At 39.2% G+C, this 21,535-nt stretch overlaps 1 protein-coding gene across 1 annotated transcript in view; it reads left to right on the forward strand.

The window, feature by feature from the left end:
* Positions 1–1,555: 1,555 nt before the first annotated feature.
* Positions 1,556–21,535, forward strand: part of LOC103623986 (sodium channel protein type 5 subunit alpha-like) — a 33,489-nt gene continuing 13,509 nt past the window's right edge. Inside the window, exons 1-17 of the mRNA XM_017746718.1 lie at positions 1,556–1,810; positions 2,879–2,993; positions 5,048–5,147; positions 6,709–6,837; positions 7,609–7,700; positions 8,418–8,621; positions 9,372–9,374; positions 10,631–10,688; positions 11,348–11,489; positions 11,954–12,151; positions 13,200–13,382; positions 13,914–14,315; positions 15,051–15,177; positions 17,023–17,261; positions 17,604–17,804; positions 18,577–18,930; positions 20,575–21,006. Coding sequence (XP_017602207.1) covers positions 1,556–1,810; positions 2,879–2,993; positions 5,048–5,147; positions 6,709–6,837; positions 7,609–7,700; positions 8,418–8,621; positions 9,372–9,374; positions 10,631–10,688; positions 11,348–11,489; positions 11,954–12,151; positions 13,200–13,382; positions 13,914–14,315; positions 15,051–15,177; positions 17,023–17,261; positions 17,604–17,804; positions 18,577–18,930; positions 20,575–21,006 — 3,234 coding nt within the window. The remainder of the gene's footprint in view (positions 1,811–2,878; positions 2,994–5,047; positions 5,148–6,708; positions 6,838–7,608; positions 7,701–8,417; positions 8,622–9,371; positions 9,375–10,630; positions 10,689–11,347; positions 11,490–11,953; positions 12,152–13,199; positions 13,383–13,913; positions 14,316–15,050; positions 15,178–17,022; positions 17,262–17,603; positions 17,805–18,576; positions 18,931–20,574; positions 21,007–21,535) is intronic.

Below are 21,535 nucleotides of genomic sequence, written 5' to 3' on the forward strand. Positions count from 1 at the left end.
TGAACATCAACAAAACAAACACCACTTTGTCCAAATGAAGACTTGAAATCTTGCGAGCGGATGTAGTTTTTGTTTTTGATGTAATATTGCACACAGCTTCCAGACTGTTAACCTTATCTTGAAAAGTGTAGAATAATGAGTATTCTTGCCCGAATGTCCTATTTCTCTTCCAGAAATGATGTTAATTTGTGCTGGGAGCTAGGGTTACTTCTCATATTCATAATTTCATGTGCTGCTTTAATGGGAGAGGCAGCCAGGCTGCAAAAATGGAGCAATTTCACTGCAGTTAGTTTGTCACTGGCCTCCAGCTGTTGTTCTCACAGCAATGGTTTCCTACAGCTCAGCAATGTGAGGTCAACTGAAATCATGTTGTATCTGGGGAGAAATGAAAAGGCATTGCATGGCAGGGGAAGATACAGGCAGTCAGCACACAAAAAAAATTGTTTCCAAAATAAAAGAAAGCCTTTTGATTTGGGTTGTGTTTTCCTGGGGTGTTCCATGTAGTGTCTGGAAAGGAAAGGTGGAAGAACATGTTGTCAGGCAGGGGGACTTAAACTTCAAGATTAAGCTCTCACTGCTGTTACGGAGTCAACTTTGAAGAACACTTGAAGTGGTAGTGGTGGCTTCTGAATGGAAAAAACCTGACTGCGTGCCTCTGATGGGATCTTCTTCTGTGTCTGCTCAGCAGTGATCCACCCCAGTGAGACCCCTTGACCAGGTGTGATCATTGCAGTGTGCAGGTGGGGCTGCACTAAATCAGGAGTTCCCTGACCCTTTACTGAATGTCTTCCCAAAGGTCCTAATCAAAGGAAATATTTTAGAGATAGCTCCTTGCAAAGCCTGGACTCAGGAAGCATTCAGCGGATGGATTCTATCCAAAACCTGACTGGATTTCTTCATCAAAAATGCAAAATGTTTTTCCAGTCTATTCTCACTTTTCTTTTGTTCTGGCAAGTAGGCATAAAATATAAACTTTGTCAGATCAAGCATTTTTGTCCTCCGTGTCAGTCAGTACTGACTCTGTGGGTCACAAATTAAACCCTCTAGGACAACGCTCATTCCTTTGCTGGCTCCACCAGGGTGGACTTTCCATCTCAGTATTTCCATCTGCATTACTTAATTTAATAATTGATCCTCCTGTTGCTGACAGCTTCCACACATTTGATGTTGCAGTTTGATTGGTTTTACTGTCCCATTTCCAAATATTGGGCTGAACCAGAAGAGTAGGGTTTTTTCTGAGCAGCTCAAGAGCATTTAGGATAATGTGTATCTTAAATGAGGTGCTCCAAATACACTCTTAAGTTTATAGAGGTTTGCTCACATCCTATCAGTAATAATAAAAAAATACTGAGCAGATTTCTCAGTGAAAAAGGTACTCATCGTATCTTCTTTTTCTTTTTAAAAACTGATGGCTCAGAAAGTTGATGTTCTTAGCCATGTGTGGGCAAACAGTTGTTTCATTTCCATAACTTACCTATTTCACAGTTACTTGACTTCCTTTCAACTTGTTTCTTTTGTTTGGACAGAATTAGTGACAGGAAGAGAAGCATGAAAAATGGCTGAATTCTTGCTACCTGGAACCAACAACTTCCGTAGGTTCACTCAGGAATCCTTGGCAGAGATCAAAAAGAGAATTGCCACCAAAAAGAATTGTCGAAGAAATACCATAGAGCAGAAAACTGAGGAGAAAGCACGTCCTCAGCTTGATCTAAAAGCTTTCCAGAAGTTGCCAGCTCTCTATGGAAACCTTCCTTCAGAGCTCATTGGGGAACCACTGGAGGATCTCGACCCTTACTACAAAGATCATAAGGTTAGAGCCAACCAAGATACTTCAATTTTATATTTAATTTAATTTAATTTAATTTATTGTATTGCCAAAAGTTTCTGTGGGCAATCTATCAAAGAGTTTTGCTTACATCCCTTTATACAAACTCTCATCCTTTTCTAGGTTAAACAATGGATGCAGTTGGCACAGCTGAGTGGTGTGCTGTTATCCTTAAAAAAAAAGCTTAACTTTGAATTTTAGGAATGAAATAATATGGAATTGATTGACATTTGAATCAGAATAGAAGCAGAAAAAATAAACTGGATAAAGGAAGAAAAGGGGGGGTTGAGAAAGAAATTATAATAATTAGGAGTAATAATAATTTTGTTAATTTTGTACATAATTTTGTAAATGTTCTTAAATTCCATCGTTTTGAACAATGTGTTTCACTCCATCTCAGTGTTCCACTTACCCATTCAATAAATGATAAAGCATAAAAATTATTTTAAAACAATTGCTGATGAATCCTTAAAACCTCCTGACTCAGGCTCTATATTCCAGTTGTGACATATTGAAGAATACTATGTTCTAGTTGTGACATATTAAAGAATATTATTTTCAATAACACATAGAGAAATGGGAACTAATCCATTGGGAATTATGTTTTTTGCTTGAGCGGAGGTTAAGCATTGAACTAATTTCCACAATATAAGAGCTTGAGGATCGCTGTCAACAATACAAAATAATGATAAAGGCTGCAGTTCTTCCCTGCACCTCTGTATATCTTGACTCAAAGAGGGGTTCATTCTATTTTAAGAGAATAATCATAAGCAAGATTAGTTCTGTGCACGCTTCTTCACAAATCACAAGATTGAAAAAAGAAGTTTGTGCTCAGGAATATTTTGTGGCCTGAATGTTAAAGGGTATTAACTCTTTCATCAGTTTCTGATGAAAGGATGGCAAAGTAATACAGAATCTTTCCAGTTAACCAGGGTAAATTGAAATTCAAGCTCTTGTTCATGACTGATATAACAGGATACAGCACAAAATATATATTCCGTATATATATATATATATCAACTTCCTGAAAAATTCTTTGCTTATTTTTAAAAGGTTTTCATAGTGCTAAACAAGCAGAAAACAATCTACAGATTTACTGCTACACGTGCCCTGTGGATCTTCAGTCCCTTTCATCCAATACGAAGAAGAGCAATTAAAATTCTAGTACATTCATATCCTTTTGTTGGCTTTATTCACTTTTTTTGACTATAAAACCCTACATAATCCTATGCTTTCGTATTTTAGAGCATTGAATTAATCTGGTCTTTTCCTCACTATAGATAGATTTCTAATTATGAATCACCTTAGATATTACTAGTGTTTTGGTGCTCTTGTGATAGTTAAAAAGAAAATGTTTTGTGAGTATTGGGCTTATTTAGCCTGATTTTCTACAGATTTGTGTTTTGAGCTCTGATATTGATTTCCTGATGTCTCATAGACAAGTATCTCATTCTGAAGCCTTTCCCAGTGAGAAGATTGATGTGATTTCTATCCTTTTTCTCATCTTGTTTACCCAAATGTGGGAATTAAATTCAACTCACCCATAGAGCTGATGAACCATTGGCCAGTTTTGAGAGAACAGGTTGAGTTAGGCAAGTACACACAGGAAAACACACAGAAAAAAACCCCATGTAAACTTAGTTTCTTTGGGAAATAAGACTCAAAAAGCATACATATGGTTTATGAAAATAAATATTTCCAGGAATGCTATTGCAGGGAATGCCTTGGGAATATGAAGGTAATATAGATCCCACCTTATATATCAAATTTAGGGGATTGGAATCACAAGTGTACTACTCCAGTTTGGCACTGGGGAAGGACACCTGAGCTGTTGCTTGGGACTGAATCAAACTCAGAGCAGAGTCTGTGGTGTCCCTGTGTGGGTTTCAGATTTCCAGCCACCTCCTGCCTCTGTGGTGTGAGGTAGCTCCAAGAGCTCCAGGGTTGTCATCGTAGCAGTGTGCAGACATCCCTGGAAGAGCGATGTCCTCTCATCTGAGGTTTTCTCTGCGCAGAAGTTGGCTGACGCTGGCATTTCAACGTGAGTGGCCCAGCTCCTTGTGACACCTGGACCATGCCTAGAGCTAAAGCCAGGATTTTTTTTTTTGTGGGGATGGAGAGGATGGCTAATGGCAAAGCTAGATAGCTTTCCCATCTTCTTCTACCTTATAGATTGCCAAAGTGTGGTAGGACACGGCATGAGATCCAACTCCAGAGTCACGTGTTTGAGCTTAGGTGTCTACACATGAGGTAGCTTCCCAAGCTCCTGTCTCTGGGCCAGCAGGTCCCAGACAGCAGCTGGGAAGCCCCAAGAGTTGGCTAAACATGGGCATCCCATTATAAAAACCCCATTAATCTATTAGAGAGCATCCAAAGGAGGGCTATGAAGACGGTGAATGATCTGGAGGGGAAGCCGTGTGCGAGTGGCTGAGGTCACTTGGTCTGTCAGCCTGGAGGAGACTGAGAGGAGACTCGTGGTCTTCAACTTCCTTGTGAGGGGCAGTGGAGGGGCAGACCCTAATCTCTTCGCTCTGGTGACCAGTGACCAGTTGAGGAAACAGCTGGAGCTGAGCCAGGGGAGGTTGAGGTTGGATATCAGGAAAAGGTTTTTCACCCAGGGGGTGGCTGGGCACTGAACAGGCTCCTTAGGACAGCGGTCACTACACCAGCCTGACAGAGTTCAAGAAGCATTTGGACAGTGCTCTCAGGCACATGGTGTGACTCTTCAGATGTCCTGAAAAGGGCCAGGAGTTGGCCTTGATGATTCTGATGGGTTCCTTCCAACTCAGCATATCCTATGATTCTATGATCTAGAGTTGGTTGAGACCCCTGCAACCATCCTGTCAGACTTCATGCTGTCCTTTGGAAGAGAACAGGTGTGCCATGTCAGAGGCAGGTTTGGGCTCCACCTGTGTGATTTGGGCAAGTGTTTATGCTATAAAATGAAACTAAAATTGTGTCCTTCCACCCAATCCTAGAGTGGTTGAGGGTCCTTTTTCCAGGCTGGAAATGCTTAGAGCATCAGATCTGTAGTCAGTGCAGAAGTCATGAATAACAACAGTAGTGTGTTGTCATCTAACATGGCTCAAAATCAGTGAATACCTGTGCCTGCTGTTCTTATATGTGCTTTAAACAAAAAGCCAGATATTATGTCAGTGACTGATGGAATATTTAGTTACATTTCTGAATCCATGTCGTATTCTTTGCCTTCACTCCCATGACTTACATTATTCACCTGGTTTATCATGTGCACCATATTAACTAATTGTGTATTCATGGCTCTGACTGAGTCGTCGTCATCTTCATGGAACACATATGTTGAGTAAGTATCTGGGGGTATGTATATTTTTTAATTATGTAGTTGTATTGAGTTATTGAGACTTGCCACTTTCACTCGAGATAGTTTGTGGGAGATTTAAAAGGAAAGTTGCTTGTTTAAGGGTGTTTTTAAATTTATTTTTTATTTGAGGAAGTAGTTTTGTCCTTAAACCCAATATCTACAATAATTTTGGTGTTATAGGAGAGAGTGAGTGTAGATGAAGTTTCACTGTTGAACTGGCTTCATGTCTGTTCCGCTGCTCCAATTTTCCCATTTTCTGAAGTTACTCAGTAATTATTTGCTCTCTATCAAAATGCATTTCCCATTGTTACTGATGTTGATTGAGCACAAGGGAGCTGCTGTCTTTTAAAATTCTGGCTAATTATATTGAAATGCTGAGTTTTGCTCTAATAAAATGTTCTGTCAGAAGTTCTTGGCCTGCAGGGTGCTGTTACAATGTAAAGCTTTTCTCTTCAGCGTGCCAACACCTGTAATGTTAAATCACAATAAATCCATGTCTTTGTAGTCAGCCTTGAAACGTATAATGCCATGGGTTTGTTGGTTTTTGGTTTTTTTTTTAGAGACTATTTCAGCTCTCACTTTTTCACTTTGGCAAAATATGCTAGAATATGAATACTGAATACCTAACACAAGGGACAAGATTCCCAAATACTTAGTATTAAAAACAGTTTTAAAATTACTTTTTTACTATCTCATGTTAAATGACATTGAAACAGCTTGGAATGGCAAATCCTCATGCAAGCAGGAGCAAGACTCTGCATGGTATTAAAATACACCTCTCCAGAAGATGCTGAGGTGCTTCTCTACCAATGAGAAAATTAAAGGTTGGATCAGAGTTGTATCTGCTGTTGGTATCAACTAGCATTCAAATGCATTCCAAGAATAATTTCAGAATAATTCTTTCCAAATGAAAAGGGAAGCATTACATCCATACAATTTCTTAGTGCATTTGCTGACTACCAAATGAAAGCCTTTTGAATTCTGTAGGGATATTGCTGCCTTCTTGAAACTATAAGTGCACTCAACTAAGTCCAGAAGAGCTTTTACTGCTAATTTTCCATTAATAAGAATAATTGCCGTCTTAAATTGAAAACCCTCTACTCTTGTATTCCTCTGTTTTACATATTCTGCACAGAAATGATTGCCGTCTGCCCAAAGTAAATAACACAGCACATCACATGTTCACTTGGCCACTTGAAACTGGAGGAAGATACAAATTTTGATCTTTATTTTAGCTAATAACTGGGAGTTTGGTGTTTCTGCAATTGTGAAAACTTCTATGAAAGAGTTTGGAGAAAATTGTTGAACACCAAAAAGTATGTCATGGGTTGCACATTAACAGGCATGTTCAGGTTGCAGTCACCTACTGCCTCCAGCTCCATGGGAACCAGATCCTGATGGAATACACTGAAATCCAGCAGGAGCCTACTCTTTCCACCATTGTCTCAGTTTGCTGGCCCAGACATTAAAAAGTCTGACCATGCCTCTTCCACTGAGTGCTAATACTGCTCTTTCCCCTTTGGCACTTTTCTCCCCTCCTTAGATTTACTTTCACTGGCATTTACACTTTTGAATCATTGATAAAAATATTGGCAAGAGGATTCTGTCTAAATGAATTCACTTTCCTTCGGGATCCCTGGAACTGGTTGGATTTCACCGTTATCGTCATGGCGTAAGTGGGAGTGCATAAAATATGGATTACCTGCCTTGGCTCTCTGTGCTGGAGGTTCTCATTGCTGTGGTGCAAAGCTGTCTGTGGTTTAAAAACCAACCCATGGCTCCTAATTGCATCTGAAACTGTCTAGAACATTGACTTTTCTCCTTGTTTAGCACTCACTGTATTACAACATTTTAGTCTTTCAAGAAGGGAATAGGGCTGTGCAGAGAAAGATATTCCCAGTGGTGGGTATATGTGAATGGATGTGTTTAGACTGGTGAAATGTGAGAGCTGGGCATAAATACAGACCTACTGATCCCATGAATGAAAGTATAATTTTCCAATTAGGGTGATGGGTATAGACACCAGGACAGTGGATTAAATTAGGGCTCCATCTCCAAAAATCATAGTTTAAGCTTAATTTTCTGGTAATTATCAAGTTTCTATATAGTGGTTAAATGCAGCTACAGAAGGGAGATCAAAACAGTTCAGCCAGCATTTGGAAATTCATAATTTGGAGTGTTACATTTGTATTTTAAATGAATAATGTTTGAAAATGCTTATACAAAAGCAGCTGTGCACAAGCCAGGAGCCACCTTAGAGGAAAACTCTAAAAATCAAGAAATACATTTCTATTTTATAAGTCTTCAGACAAATCCTTGATACGTAGTTTTTTTACTACTTAAACTACTCTTGGAAAGATTGACATCCAAGAATGACCACTGTAAAATAATTGTGCTGTCAACTCTGTCCAACCACTTGACATTTCACATCTGGACTTCTCAGGTATGTGGGAGCATTTAGCCGCTTGGGGAGTGTGTCAGTCCTTCGGACTTTCAGGGTTCTGAGAGCTTTAAAAACCATTTCAGTAGTTCCAGGTAAGAAATCTTATTTGCTGAGTATTTTCTCCTCCTTACAACTCATTCTTTGCTTCATTCAAACCATTGGCTTTTGCCTTTTTTTCCCCCCTGTATCTTTCACAAGTTGTAGACACAACTGAATTTGTGAACACAAAAAGTGTCTCAGTTCATCTGTCCCTGTCAGAATGAGTTGTGTTAGAAAGAATATTGAATATAGTTTCTTTTCATTATGCTTTTAAAGATACTGTTAGCACTTTATAACGTCAATTTAACATAATATTCTTTAGCTGGTCTGTGTGTTATGGTTCCGCAGAAATAACTCTGAATATTCAGGGGGCTTTACTACTAATGATCTTACATCATCTATCCCTTCCAGGGGAGGCTTAGGTTGGATATTACCTTCACAAATTACCAGTGTTGGAAGTATCATTTGCATCATGAGTATTACTTTTTATGGATAAAGAAAACCAGACTATCTCTAGTTTGTCACCTTTGCATGAGTATTTTTCAGGGATTAAACAAAAATCTAAAAATTGTAGGGACAACAAAAGGAGGAAAAAAATATTTTTCTCATATTAGTCACTCTCATCCCGAATATACTTATATTGGAAATATATGTGCCACATGTTATCCTGTAATTCTTGTACTTTGGCTTTTACGCATTAACTCTAATCAAGTATGATGTCTGAATCTCAGTTTTTCATCCTGTTTTTCCTTTTTACATTGTCGTTTTAGGACTCAAGATCATTGTAGGGGCACTTATCCAGTCTGTTAAGAAACTCGCTGATGTGATGATCCTGACTGTTTTCTGCTTGAGTGTCTTTGCCCTCATAGGCCTCCAGCTTTTTAAGGGCAATCTCAGACAAAAGTGCATCAGGAACACTACAGAGTTTTGTAATAAAACATGGGAAAGTTATGAAGAGTTTGCTAATGATTCAGGTAATTTTTTCTCCTTAATTCTTCTTCAGATAATGATATAGACACCTACGCACACATGTATAACCACAGCTGTGAAGTACGTTGATGTCTTGATTGATATTTTGATGAATATCTACCTGATAATGGCCTTCTGATTGCCAGAGCAGCTCACAGGCATCCAGGAATGCACTCCTTCCCTTCATTATAGCAAAAAGCACTCCCAAATTTTCCAGTAACGTCCAGTTCTGTTTCCCTGAATGATATGACAATAACTGAAACACACATTAGCTCATTCTCTGTTGCAATTCCCCAAAGTTCACCTTTTACTACAGCCTGAAGAGCCCATACTTCTTCATTTTCCTGCCCAGGGAGAACTGTTCTTCAGCTTGAAACAGAGGAATTTGTTGAAAAGTCAAATTACTTACTACTTGACATCAAATATATCTTATGTCTTATATAAGATATATACAATATACATCCACTTACTACTTGACATCAAATATATCTTATTTTATGTCTTATATAAGATATATACAATATACATCTTTCACATTTACACCTTGTCTGAGGATGGTGATTGAACCATGGAGCAGAGATCTGAAAATGCATCAAAGCACTCTCAGAGGAACAACTGTAAGATGCAATTCAGAATAGCAAAGCCTTGTGCTAAAGGAGAAGCCTCAATTTATGTGAAAAAAACAGGCTCAAAATAATCAATGTCTGTGCCAGAAATATGAAGAAGGCTTCATCACTGAAGAAAATCTCCCCCAGTGAGTTCAGACATAGTAGCAGTTGGAGAGGGAGAGAAGAATTGTCCCAGGAGAACCACTGAAATACAGGAAAAGCCACCCAGAATTGCTGTTTGTCCAAACTCTGTGTGGGAGATTTGTTCAGACAGAATTTCTTCAATAACTTCATAGTCCAGGGGAAGAAAGTGTAAAAAAGGTTTTGAGGAAAACCTTTTTTCACTTGTTCCTACCAAAAGTCTACACATAAGAAGCAAGTAATTTACATGTACAGAATGCTGTAAAAATCACAATTGAAAGCAAACTTGAAAAGGAACCAGTGACTAGAACACTAGAACATAACAGAAACAATGGATGTGACAAAGTAGGGCTAAAAATGCTGATTTTCTGTGCTGAAGAACAGGAAGCAAAAGGATCTATATTTTGGTATATGCAGAACATTGAAGCTGTATAAAGGCAATGGCCTGGAGAAAGTAGAGCTCAAGAAATTAAAAATCTGTGTTGTTTCACAAGCTGAACAGGGTTAGGAGCTGCTGTTTGGCTCAGCAGTGGTGGAGATTCACACAGCCAAATACTCTTTCTTCCTCCTCAGAACAGGACTTTGTTTTTTATTGCTCATTGGAAACAGAACTGGTCTCTTCTATTCCTTGTGATGTTCACACACTGTCTTGGAGAGGGGTAATTGCTACAGGCCAGAACTGTGCCAGAGTTTGTGCCAACATTTACCAAATATTGAATTGGTTTAACATTTTGATTAGATTTTAGGGAGAAATTCTTTATTCAGAGAGTGGTGAGGCCCTGGCACAGGGTGCCCAGAGAAACTGTGGCTGCCCCTGGATCCCTGGAAGTGTCCAAGGCCAGGTTGGACGGGGCTTGGAGCAACCTGGGATAGTGGAAGGTGTCCCTGCCCATGGCAGGGGGTGGGAATGAGCTGAGTTTTACAGTCCCTTCCAACCCAAATGACTCTGGGATTCCGTATCTGTATTTGAGCCTATGCCTTCCAATTCCTCATTTCCTTTATACAGACATAGCCAAAGTGACAATATCTTTAAAAATTCTGCATTAAGGATTGCCTTCAGTCTGAAATTTGTGCATACACAGATGCATGCTTATAAATGAGGCCAGGACATCCTGCAATCCAGTGCAGTTAATGTGAGCATGGGAAACCTGTGCACTTTCTCTTACTGGTCACTGGTTACTCATCACTACTCATATTAAATGATAGAGTATTCAGGCTAGAAAGTGCTCTGGGTTTAATTTTTTTCCCCTTTTTTTTTTTAATAGATTATTTTGCTAGGAAAAATGGTACTGTGGATATTTTGCTGTGTGGTCATGGTGCTGGGTAAGTGCACTTAAGATTATTTCTTTCTTGGAAGTTTTCTCTGCCTCAGTGCCCCTATATTTGCTCAGTCATGTGAGACAAAAGCAGAAATTCCAAGCTTTCCTTGAATTCAGAAACAAGAACACAGAAAACAAAGTATAGCAAACAGTCAGATAATTTAATTCTTGTAGGGAATGAAGTATGAACCTGCAGTCAGCTTATTCAGGTCTAATTAGTCTTTTAGACTTTCCAGAAGTGCTCTTCCTCTTCTCCATGGATGTACAAGAGAACTGAAAAGGTGAAAGGTCTGGGGAGTAGCACAGGACAGACAGTTTCCTCTCTGTGAAGGCTCATGAGTGTTAAACTGGAAAAACAAAACACGATATTTGGAGGGCAGGTTTGGGCAAGAAGAGAGATGTGGCAGCTTTGCAGTGAGGGGCAGGAGATGAGGATTGGAGATGAGGAGATGAGGGAGCTGTCCTGGGATGGTGGTCTACTCCAGCCTATCTTCTTTTGCGGCTGGATTGAGAGTCCTTCCTTTCAGCCAATACTACCTGGAGTAGAAAATTGTTTTGTAATAAACTGCAGAGATGAAACATAATCAGAACTCTTGCATAAGCTGACGTTTTCCTTGAAATCTGCATTGTTATGAGAGTTCCACTTTTTGTTATTAATTCTAGGGTCTGTCCTCCTGGCTATAAATGCTGTAAAATTGGGCCAAATCCTGATTATGGTTTCACCAGTTTTGATACATTTGGCTGGGCTTTTCTTTCCTTATTCCGCCTGATGACCCAGGACTACTGGGAGCGTCTGTACCAACAGGTACCAGCTTTGTGCATGGTTCAGAAGAACTGATTGTCATTAGTTGAAGTAGAAAATGTGCAGAGAGGACAAGAAACCTCAAATAAAAGCAATAGCTGCAAGCCATCAAGCCCATGTCTTCCCTTCTCCCTGTGACTCCCAGAAAAGGGATGCTGAAGTGTCCCCCAGCCCTTTCACCCTGCTCTTGGAAAAAAGTACGAAAAGGGTTCTGTACTGTCCTTCAAAAATATAAAAATGCCTCCTTGGTTGTCATCATGGGGTGTACAATCAGTGATTCACATGTGAGGGGATAGGAGGAGGGAGAAAGACGGGGAAGAAGGGCTAAGGAAGATCTAATTCCATTTAAGCTTCCTAAAGGGTTGTGTCTAGGAAGCTCAGTGCTTCTAAAGAATGTCAGAGACACATTGAAAGGCTACTTGGTATTTTTTGTGGTAATGTTTATCTCTGGGGTGTGTTGCTTGCAGACCCTCAGAGCTTCTGGGAAGGTGTATATAGTCTTCTTCATGATGGTCATCTTTCTGGGCTCATTTTATCTAGTCAACTTGATTCTGGCTGTAGTAACAATGGCATATGAGGACCAGAACAAGGCCACCATTGCCGAAACCGAGGCAAAGGAAAGGAAATTTCGGGAAGCCATGGAATTATTGCAGAAGGGGCAAGAGGTACGTAAATTATTTGCTTTATTAAGTGTTTGTCTCAGAGTTCTATTGTTGATCACATAGAATGGTTTGGGTTGGAAGGGGCCTTGAAGATCACCTCATTCTAAGCCCCTACCATGGCCAGGGACACCTTCCACTAGACCAGGTTGCTCAGAGCCCCATCCATAAGAAAAAGCATCACTCCCTGTGTAGTGCTGTGTATAAAAGCCACTCATGGAAACAGGAGCAAGTGACAATTTACTGAAATTAGTGATTCCAGGAGCTGCAGAACAATTCCTTGTTCAGTGGTGTATGTTTCCTGTGAAACAATTATTTTTATTCTGGGTAAAAAGCATTAATGGTTGATGTTACTTTAAGAAAAGTGGTATTTTAAAATCTGGAAAACAAAATTCCATCAACCAGCAGCTTCCAAAAGAAAATGTAGTTGTTTCTTAATGCTTTTTATTCTATTTTGTCATTTGGGCTGCTGAGCAAAGAAACATACAGTAATTCTGCTGCATTAACACCTGAGCCAAAACCTATTGTAGTTGAATGAAAAGTCTCTTGATAACTTAAATGGCTTAGAAGCTTCTGGAACAAGATACTCCTGTGTTTTTAAAATATCATCCTAAATTCATCATGGGAAGGAAAATCATCTACACTGTGAATACAGTCCCAAGGATCCTAAATGGAAAGAGAGAATTTTATTACTGTTTGAGCATTTATTTTGGGGAAAGGATATATTCCACTGCATTATTTTCAAACTGAGCATTTTTATTGTAAGCAAATTTGCCATATGGAGGAGTAGGAGCTATAATGTGATTATTTTGCCTCTGGCAGGCCCAGTACATGTGATCATATAACACACTGCAAATAGCAAATTGTTCAGTGCTCCATATGTTGGGGAAACTCTTTCTTGTAGCATTATCACATATTTGAAGATTTTTAACGAGCTTTGTGAAACATAAGTTGTTTACAGGAAATAATAGTATAGAGCACAGAAGTGTTTTCTTTCTGTTTTTATTCAGAGCGCCCAGCAAAAATATCATCCATGTTTCTCTTTTAATTTCAGTCATTGGGCATTAAAGGGATTGATATCCTGTCACTTAGCTCCTTTGAAGCCTCTTCTCTGTCTACCAAAGAAGTCAAAGAAAGGAACAATAGGAAAAAGAGAAATAAGTCATTGGGGATAGAAGATAATGAAGAAGAAGAAGTATTCCCCAAGTCACAGCACCCAGACAGTCAACGAAAGTTGGTAATCTATTATCTGAATCTGAGATCCTTACAGCTTTTCTAATTTTAATTTAAGTGCTTGAAAACATAAACCAAATCCCATTGCAAACACAGATCACTCTTAAGTCTTTAAAATAAACAACTTTTTGGGATAAGGAAGAATTAGATGTAAAAATTAATTTGAAAAGTAAGTATTATAACTGAAAGGAAAGTTAAAATACTTAAATAAATTTTCTATAACATTGAGAAATAAAAAGAAGTGAATGACTATCAGAACCTGGCTTTTATACCATCATTCTCTGTTAAAAATTTCATACTTAAAATGTTAAGTATAAAGCTTCTCTCAAAAATGGCTGGTACAGCTCATAAAATTTTATTACCTACCCTTTAAAATCTAAACATAATCCTTCCTGAAAAATTGAAATCAAATAAGAGTTTTGGACTTGCAATGGTTGACAGTAAATGTTACGAAGCTCTAATAATTTACTGCTTCCCCAGATTTTCTCTGTGATGTTATGCTGTTCTCTCTGTTTTGCTTTTCCTGGGCTTGCAGTCTCTCCTCGGCCTGGTGTACGGCCCCAACGCCACCCAGGCGAAGCGCAGGCTGAGCCACGGTAGCGTGTTCAACTTCCAAATGCCCACCGTGGACGTGGGTTCCAGGGCAGATTTCAGTGATGAGGAGACCCACGGCGCTGGGGGACACAAAACCCGGTGCCAGTCCCTGTCGGGAACGCAGATGGGAAGACGCTCCAGCCTGCAAAGCCAAAGGGGCCACAGCTCCCACCCCGCGACCCCGAACTGCGTGCGGAGCAGCAAGGGCGCCAACGTGGATGACCACCTTGGGGTGGGTTTGGGGGTGGGAGGAGGGAGCAGCAGGGTGCACAGCCAAGATCCAGTGTCCTCTGAAGGAGTCATGCTTCCACCAGTCATGGAAGACTCGGGAAAGAGGGATCTGGTAAGGAAAAATCTATTATTTTAAATATATGCTTCGTATTGTGGCTTATCGATCAGTGGCAGGGGAGGTTTTTGGTTGTTTTAAGAGTTTCAGCTTAATGGTAAACAGTGATGTGAACTCAAGCATAGTGATGTGGGGAATTTTTAAGTTGTCTGTAGAAACTGGTTTTTAATAGTCTGATACTTCCTGAAAACTAGATTTTTGCCTTCCTGTTATAAACCTTATGTTTCTGCCATTCATTAATTGTATTAACATAGTTTTAAAGGTTCCTAGTGCTGAAATTACAAGTCACCAAAGAGTCTTTTCATCCTGAATGCTGCCCAGGGGTGTAATTTTGAATAATACCTGTGATTTTTTTTTTTTTTTTTTTTTTTTTTCATAGCCCCTTTAGCATCATGCAGCAGCTTTTGCCTGTAAGTTTCCCAATTTCCCCCATTTATCCATCACCTCTCTCCTATTCCATTAGTCTCTTGAATAATTCCTAGGCCTATTTCCCCTCATGCACTCATTTACAAGGCTGTGCTTGCCCCGTATTACGGGCTTGCAGGATCCATTCACTGCAGCCCCATTACAGAGCAGGACCTTCAATCTCACCATCTATTACATCTTGTAAGAAGGTATATTTATTTGGCTGCGTGTCATTTTTCCTATTAACTCTCACAGTTACCCATCATCACATCCTGGCTCATTTCATTCCTGTGGTATCTCCCTAATCGTGTTTACTTCTCTGAGCAGCCAGCTGTGCATAATGAGAGCAGCATGATGCATTTACCTCCTCATCTGTCAGCGGAGTACTTTAATGAGGCTCTTCAGAGACAAAGGGCAGCAAGTGTCGTCAGCATAATTACCAGTGTCTTGGAGGGTAAGTGGTTCCTCATTAAGTTTATTTCAACCCCAACGTAACACTACCATGAAATAACAAAATATACTTCTTAAAGGTTAGCAGTGATTTGTAGGTGTGTAGTTAGGAATTTCATTGTTAATTTGGACTTTTTTTAGGAAAAAAAAAAAGGTCTTATACATATGTCTTTATGTACTGGAACACATTCTTTGCCTATTGTAAAGGCTCATTTTGTAGGACAGACAGTGAAGGGGGTAGGAAGAGTGGGTGGAAGGTGTTTCTGATCATCTGACCTGCAGGACTGGGACACGGTTTTCTCCTCCTGATCCTGTGATTTCTGTTGGGTCAGTGGCAGACACACAGGTATGCAGAATTCAACAGTTAATAAGATTATGCAAGTAAAATTAGTTGTGGCTATTCTTGGATACTGAATACTTAACCTCACAATTTTATTCCTTTAACTTACCTTCCCGTGTGAATTTTTGGTGGGAATTAATCAGTGATAGTTATTTTGATGACTGATACTTTTGTTGCAGATCTTGCTGAAAATTTTCAGTCCAAGTTATTCAGGATTATGAACTTTTGTTTTCTTTTGGCTCTTTTGAGCAGCTCTACCACCAGTTCTTGGACCACAAGTATGGGACTTAACAGGGGGGTACCATTGTGGCTGGGAGGTCCCTTTCCTTAATTTTTTAGGTGATTTTTTTCTTGGGAGAATCACAGTTGCAACAAATCCAGTTGAGCTTTGCTTTGCAGTGTAATTTATCAAAGATCTGGGTTTTGTTGCACAGTTTGAGCTGCGAAGTGGGGTGGAACAGGACTTGTAGCTCTAGAGGAAGACAAGAGCCAGACCTGAAGTGAGGATTGAGTCAACGTGATCACTCTGGAATAAGTGGTGTAGGGTGCAATCTGGTACTTGAGCCTGGGGGAGAAGAAATGAAAATTAAACAGAGGACAGGAGTAAGGACAAGTCCAATTAAGAAAAGGAAATGAGTCAGATCCAGATCATCTATCTCTGAAAAGCTTCCAGGTCCTTGAAAATAGTCCTTGAAAAGCTTCCAGGTCCTTGAAAAGAGGAGTAATTCCTACTGTGCTTGTATTTAAAGCTAGCTCCAGTTGGTCAATGAATTTGCACAGGACTTAAGCTGGGTCAAAAGCATTTTGAAGGACTCGTTAATATTGATGGTGAAGAAAGAAAAGTTATGAGATTTAGATTTGATTAAAAAGACGCAAATGACAAAGACAAAACAGCTTCTGTCCCAAGTTTTACTTATGGAAAATGGAGATGTCTGGCACTTGCATCAGCTGGGAAATGGTAGGTGTGACTTTTCCCATAGAAATGGCCAAAGGCCAAATTTCAGACAGTTTGGATTTGCCAGAGTCAGAGCTCCTGTGTCTGCCACTGATTCTTTAAATTGCCTTGAGAGTCAAGGGAGACAAAAAGTTGGTGGGTGTGACACAGATGTTGTCCCAGACACTCGCATGAGGACAAGGTGGGAAGTGCCATAGCTGCTCTATTGTCCTGTGAGAACATGAGAGGCTGTGGTGAGGCCTCTGCATCACAAATATCTTCATTGTCAGATTATTGTAGCACCAGTCTGAGACAAATACAACTCCTTCCAACGGCTTTTGAAGGAAGTGCTCATGAAAGAATTTGGAATCCAATTTTCTCTGAATTTTTATTTTCATGTTTATCAGCTGATGTAAGAACCACATGAATGGTAAAAAGTGCAGGGGAGCTTCATGCTCTATGAGAGATGAGAGGTTTCCTTTTTCTTCTCTGGTCTTTTGAATGCTTGAAGTTGTCATTTCACCATCTTGCTCAGTGATAACTAATGATAGAAGGATTTTTTTTTTTGCATTTAGAACACGAAGAAGCTCAGAGGAAATGCCCACCACGCCTGAAGAACTTTGCTTTAAAGTATCTAATTTGGGACTGTTGTCCACTTTGGTTGAGAATCAAGGAAAAAGTGGCTGCTTTCATAAAGGATCCTTTTTTTGATCTCACCATCACCCTTTGCATTGTGATGAACACTTTGTTCATGGCACTGGAGCACAATAACATGTCACCCACTTTTAAATTCATGCTTAAAATAGGCAACTTGGTAAGCAAATTCTCAGCTATGTGGCTTTTTATAGGATTAATTAATTGGTTGATGTGTCTTTTTACTTGAAACATAAAGAGTAACAGTAAAAATTAAAAATTAGCAAACTCTGCATTTATAAACTTTGTTTCTAATATAGATGACTCTTGGATTTTTTACACACTTTGGCATGCTCCTGAGAAGGCAGAAAACAATCCTCTCATTTTAATTAAAAGTTCATTAGGACTTCATAAACACGGGTTTTATTAACCTGTCCATGAATGTTATTTGAGGGAACATGACCTAAAGATAAGATAAATTCATGGCTACTTTCAGGCTGATGCTACTGTTTCTTTGTCACAGGTTTTCACAGGAATCTTCACTGCAGAAATGATCTTAAAAATCATCGCTCTAGATCCCTATTATTATTTTCAGCAGCCCTGGAATATTTTTGACAGTGTCATTGTGACACTGAGTTTAATTGAACTGAGTTTCCCCAAACACAAAAGCAAGAAAGAAAGGCGAAAAGGAGGAACCCTGTCAGTTTTACGATCCTTCAGACTGGTAATGCTTCATGCATGCTCAGTTGTATGAAACTTTATCTTCTGAATTTAATAGAGAATACTTCTGTAGCTAGGAGGCAAGAAATGATTTTTTTTTTTTACCCAAATTATTTTTATTTCCTCATCTTGGCTTTAAGAATAAAAAACGCACTCAAACTCCTTGTGATGTTAGAGTGAGAGTTTAATAAGTATATTTCTTTTGAATACACTGAGAAATATTCAAAGGAAAAAGTATTCCAGAATGGACATGTTATAAAACTGATGCAAATAATTAAAAACTAGCACAGGAAATTAAGAAAAAAAGTGTCAGAGTACAAACAGAAACAAACAGTATTTAAAGAGATGTGGAAATGATGTTAAGGTATCCTTTTCATATACCAGGGATGGATTTAAATTGGTTTATCAAAAGATAGACTCTTTTCATAGTGCTACAGCAGCAGTCCCTGAACTTTTGGTCCTTTGTGTTACATGTAAATTAAGCACCATAATCTACATCAAGAGCATTGCATGGACATTTCCCTGTGTGAGCCAAGCATTTATCAGGGTCTCAATTTAGTCTGGTCCTTTATGAGGTGACTAATTTATGTCTGCAATGTTGCCCAGTCAAAAGAAAAAACATCTATAAATACTTTAAAAAAGTATTAATGTGCCACAAATGTTGCATGGCTGGAATAATTCCGAATATCAGTAATTTGGCTGTTGTAGGATTTGCATGGTGCAAAGATGAGTTATCTCTACCGATGTCTAACACTATGTTTTATGTTGCTACACAGCTGAGGGTCTTCAAACTGGCAAAGTCCTGGCCAACTTTAAACACTCTAATTAAAATAATTTGTAACTCCCTGGGAGCACTGAGTAATCTGACCCTCGTCCTGGCAATCATCATTTTCATTTTTGCTATAGTAGGGATGCAACTTTTTGGGAAAAATTATGTGCTCAACTGCTCTAAAATAAACAAAGACTGCAAGCCACGCTGGCACATGAAGGACTTTTTCCATTCATTCCTCGTCATTTTCCGAATTCTGTGTGGAGAATGGATTGAGACCATGTGGGACTGCATGGTGGTTGCTGAACCCTCACTGTGTCTTGTTGTCTTTCTGCTGGTCATGGTGATAGGAAATTTAGTGGTAAGTTTCCTTCTCATCATCCTGTCTATGGTGGACTCCACTTAATGGCTGTTCTATCAACAAAAGGTAGCTTGCCTAAAAACAGGTGGAAAAGTTACCTATCTATGTTTTAGTCTCCTTTTCCTTTCACCTTTGAGCCATTGCCTGTATTTTCCCATTTTGTGTGCTTTGCACACAGCATCACTTGACCTTTTCACGTGGCAATGTGACGAGGAATATCTTCATGGTAAATACAATACAGGCAGCTATGTTTCTTCACATCTTGGGATTTGGATGTAAATAATCAGTGAGGCTTATGGCTTACCTGCTTGAATTAATTAGGCCAAGTGCTTAAGTCCCTCTCTAAATCAATTTTATTTAATTATTTTTAAGATCTCACGCAAGTACTGAGTTCTTTATCAGCAAATGGCAGAATCTACAGTGCTACCACTGAAATCAGGATTTTCTCTGGGAATCTCTAAGTACATTTACATCCAAGAGCTAGATCCTGTAATGGCATAACCTACACAGCCTCACACTCTGTGCTGAAACAAGCCTGCCTTCCTGTCCTGTGCTCTCCTTTCTTAATGCCCAAGTCATAAATATCTCCTTTTAGTAACTTTGTTCCTCGCATCCTTCGTTCATATACCAAATTTCTCTTAATTGTAAAAAAAAAATCTGAATATAATTAACTCTAGGCAGAACTTTATGGGAAATATCTGTTCTGTGGCTGAGTACCAAATATGTATTTAATGTCCTGCCTGTTCCACACCGCAAGGATTGATGTCAGTGATGAAATGCTGTGAGTGATATTTCTATCACATAACGTTAACAGTCAAGCAGTGAAGTGTTTAGCCTGCACTTTTTGTCCAGGCTTTCTTATGGTCCAAGGAAGCCGAGAGAGGTATCTGGGACAGATTTATTCCAGTCTAAAGTCAATAACTAAGACAGATGGGATGAATTGATCTCTGGAAGGCTGATACTCTCCACTGCCTGTGGCCCTTGGATGGCTCACGGGTGTTATCTGCCCAGTTCTGCCATGATAAAAGTTAAGATACATGGATCCCATTCAAAACCAAAACACTAGTGAAAAAATTAAATTCTCACATTCCCTTAAAAGCCAACAAACAAAAAACAAACAGAGGTTTAAAAATTCCCTTATTTGAAGGTACTTAAAAAATGGGAAATTCAAGCTTCTCTTGGTTTTGATTTTTGTGATAATGTGGCAGATTTGAGGAAATTTCAGGGCCTGAATCTGATCTCACAGAATTCTGGAAGTAACTCTACAGAGGCCTGATCTAATTCTAATTTGAAGAATGAAGAGACAATTATTAAACTGACAAGATGTGAATCTATGTTACTACTTTAACCTTTGAAAAGTTGCTTTGGCCAAGTAATGCATTTGTCACACACAGGTCTGTTTTCTCTGGTATTTTAAATTACTTTTTTTGGGAGGAGGGCAATGGGAACATTGATGTTTCTGACAGAGGATTTCATCAACCAAAATGTGATCAGTCGCTGTCATTTCCTTATCACCTTGGTTTTCTTGGTTTGCTCAGTAGAGACTGAACTTTGGTAGCATCTGTGTTCTTCAAAGTTAGAATTCAGATTTTTGAATGCTACTCTCCGGACTTTTAATTTTTTTATTATTTTGACTGCTTTCAGGTTCTCAACCTTTTCATTGCATTGCTGCTGAGTTCTTTTAGTACTGACAGTCTCCAGACAACAGAGGATGATGGAGAAATGAACAATCTTCGGATTGCCTTCGCTCGGATCCGCAAGGGATTCCACTTTGTCAAGAGCGTGACGTGGGATGCCTGTTGTAGGAAGCTCAGGCAGATAAAGAAAATACACAGGAAGAAAATCAGATTGACTGCACAGAACTCACTTCCTTGCACAGAAACAAAGAGTTGTAAAGAGAATTACAATAATGAATGGATTGAGAAAAACAAGGACAAATGCCCAGGCCTTGAAGACTTTGTTAGCAACCCCAATATATTTGTTTGTGTCCCTATTGCTGAGGCAGAGAATACAAGTGAGGGTTTTGAAGATGACGATAAACTGAGCTCATTTACAGACACAGAACACAGCAAACAGGTAATGGATTCCTTTATTTGTGTTGGAACACTAGAATCATGGAGAGAGATGAAGGGAGGGAGGGATGCGTGGGAGAAGATGGTCTCTAGCAGAACAGGGTGGGATATGTTGATCCATTTCCAGAGAGTTACAAAGTTTTGAACTAGAACCAAAAGTGAAAATATTTAGAGCAAGGGTAAATCGTCACTTGGAGCCTTTTAAAACCAAGATTCTTTCATGATTTTAAAAGAAAATTGTTGCAGGAATTCCTAGCTGACATGCTGTGGTGCACACAGGTAATTGTGATAGTCCTTGGTGAACCTGGATGTTTTTTGTAAAAATCTATGTGACTAATGTCAACTGGTTTGGTATTATTTGCACAAAAGAGTAAAAATACATGTTCTGCATACAGAACATTATCATGGATTCAGAATATGAATTTATAGCTCTGATTCTTACTTTGTCCTTGCTGTGTGTAGAATGTAGTAATTACTAGAAGTGGATAGGATTAAGTGTGGAGTGGCTCTACTAAGGACATATTTTTGGTATG

The sequence above is a fragment of the Corvus brachyrhynchos genome, unplaced genomic scaffold (assembly GCF_000691975.1).
Source record: "Corvus brachyrhynchos isolate BGI_N302 unplaced genomic scaffold, ASM69197v1 scaffold18, whole genome shotgun sequence".
NCBI classification, from domain to species: domain Eukaryota; kingdom Metazoa; phylum Chordata; class Aves; order Passeriformes; family Corvidae; genus Corvus; species Corvus brachyrhynchos.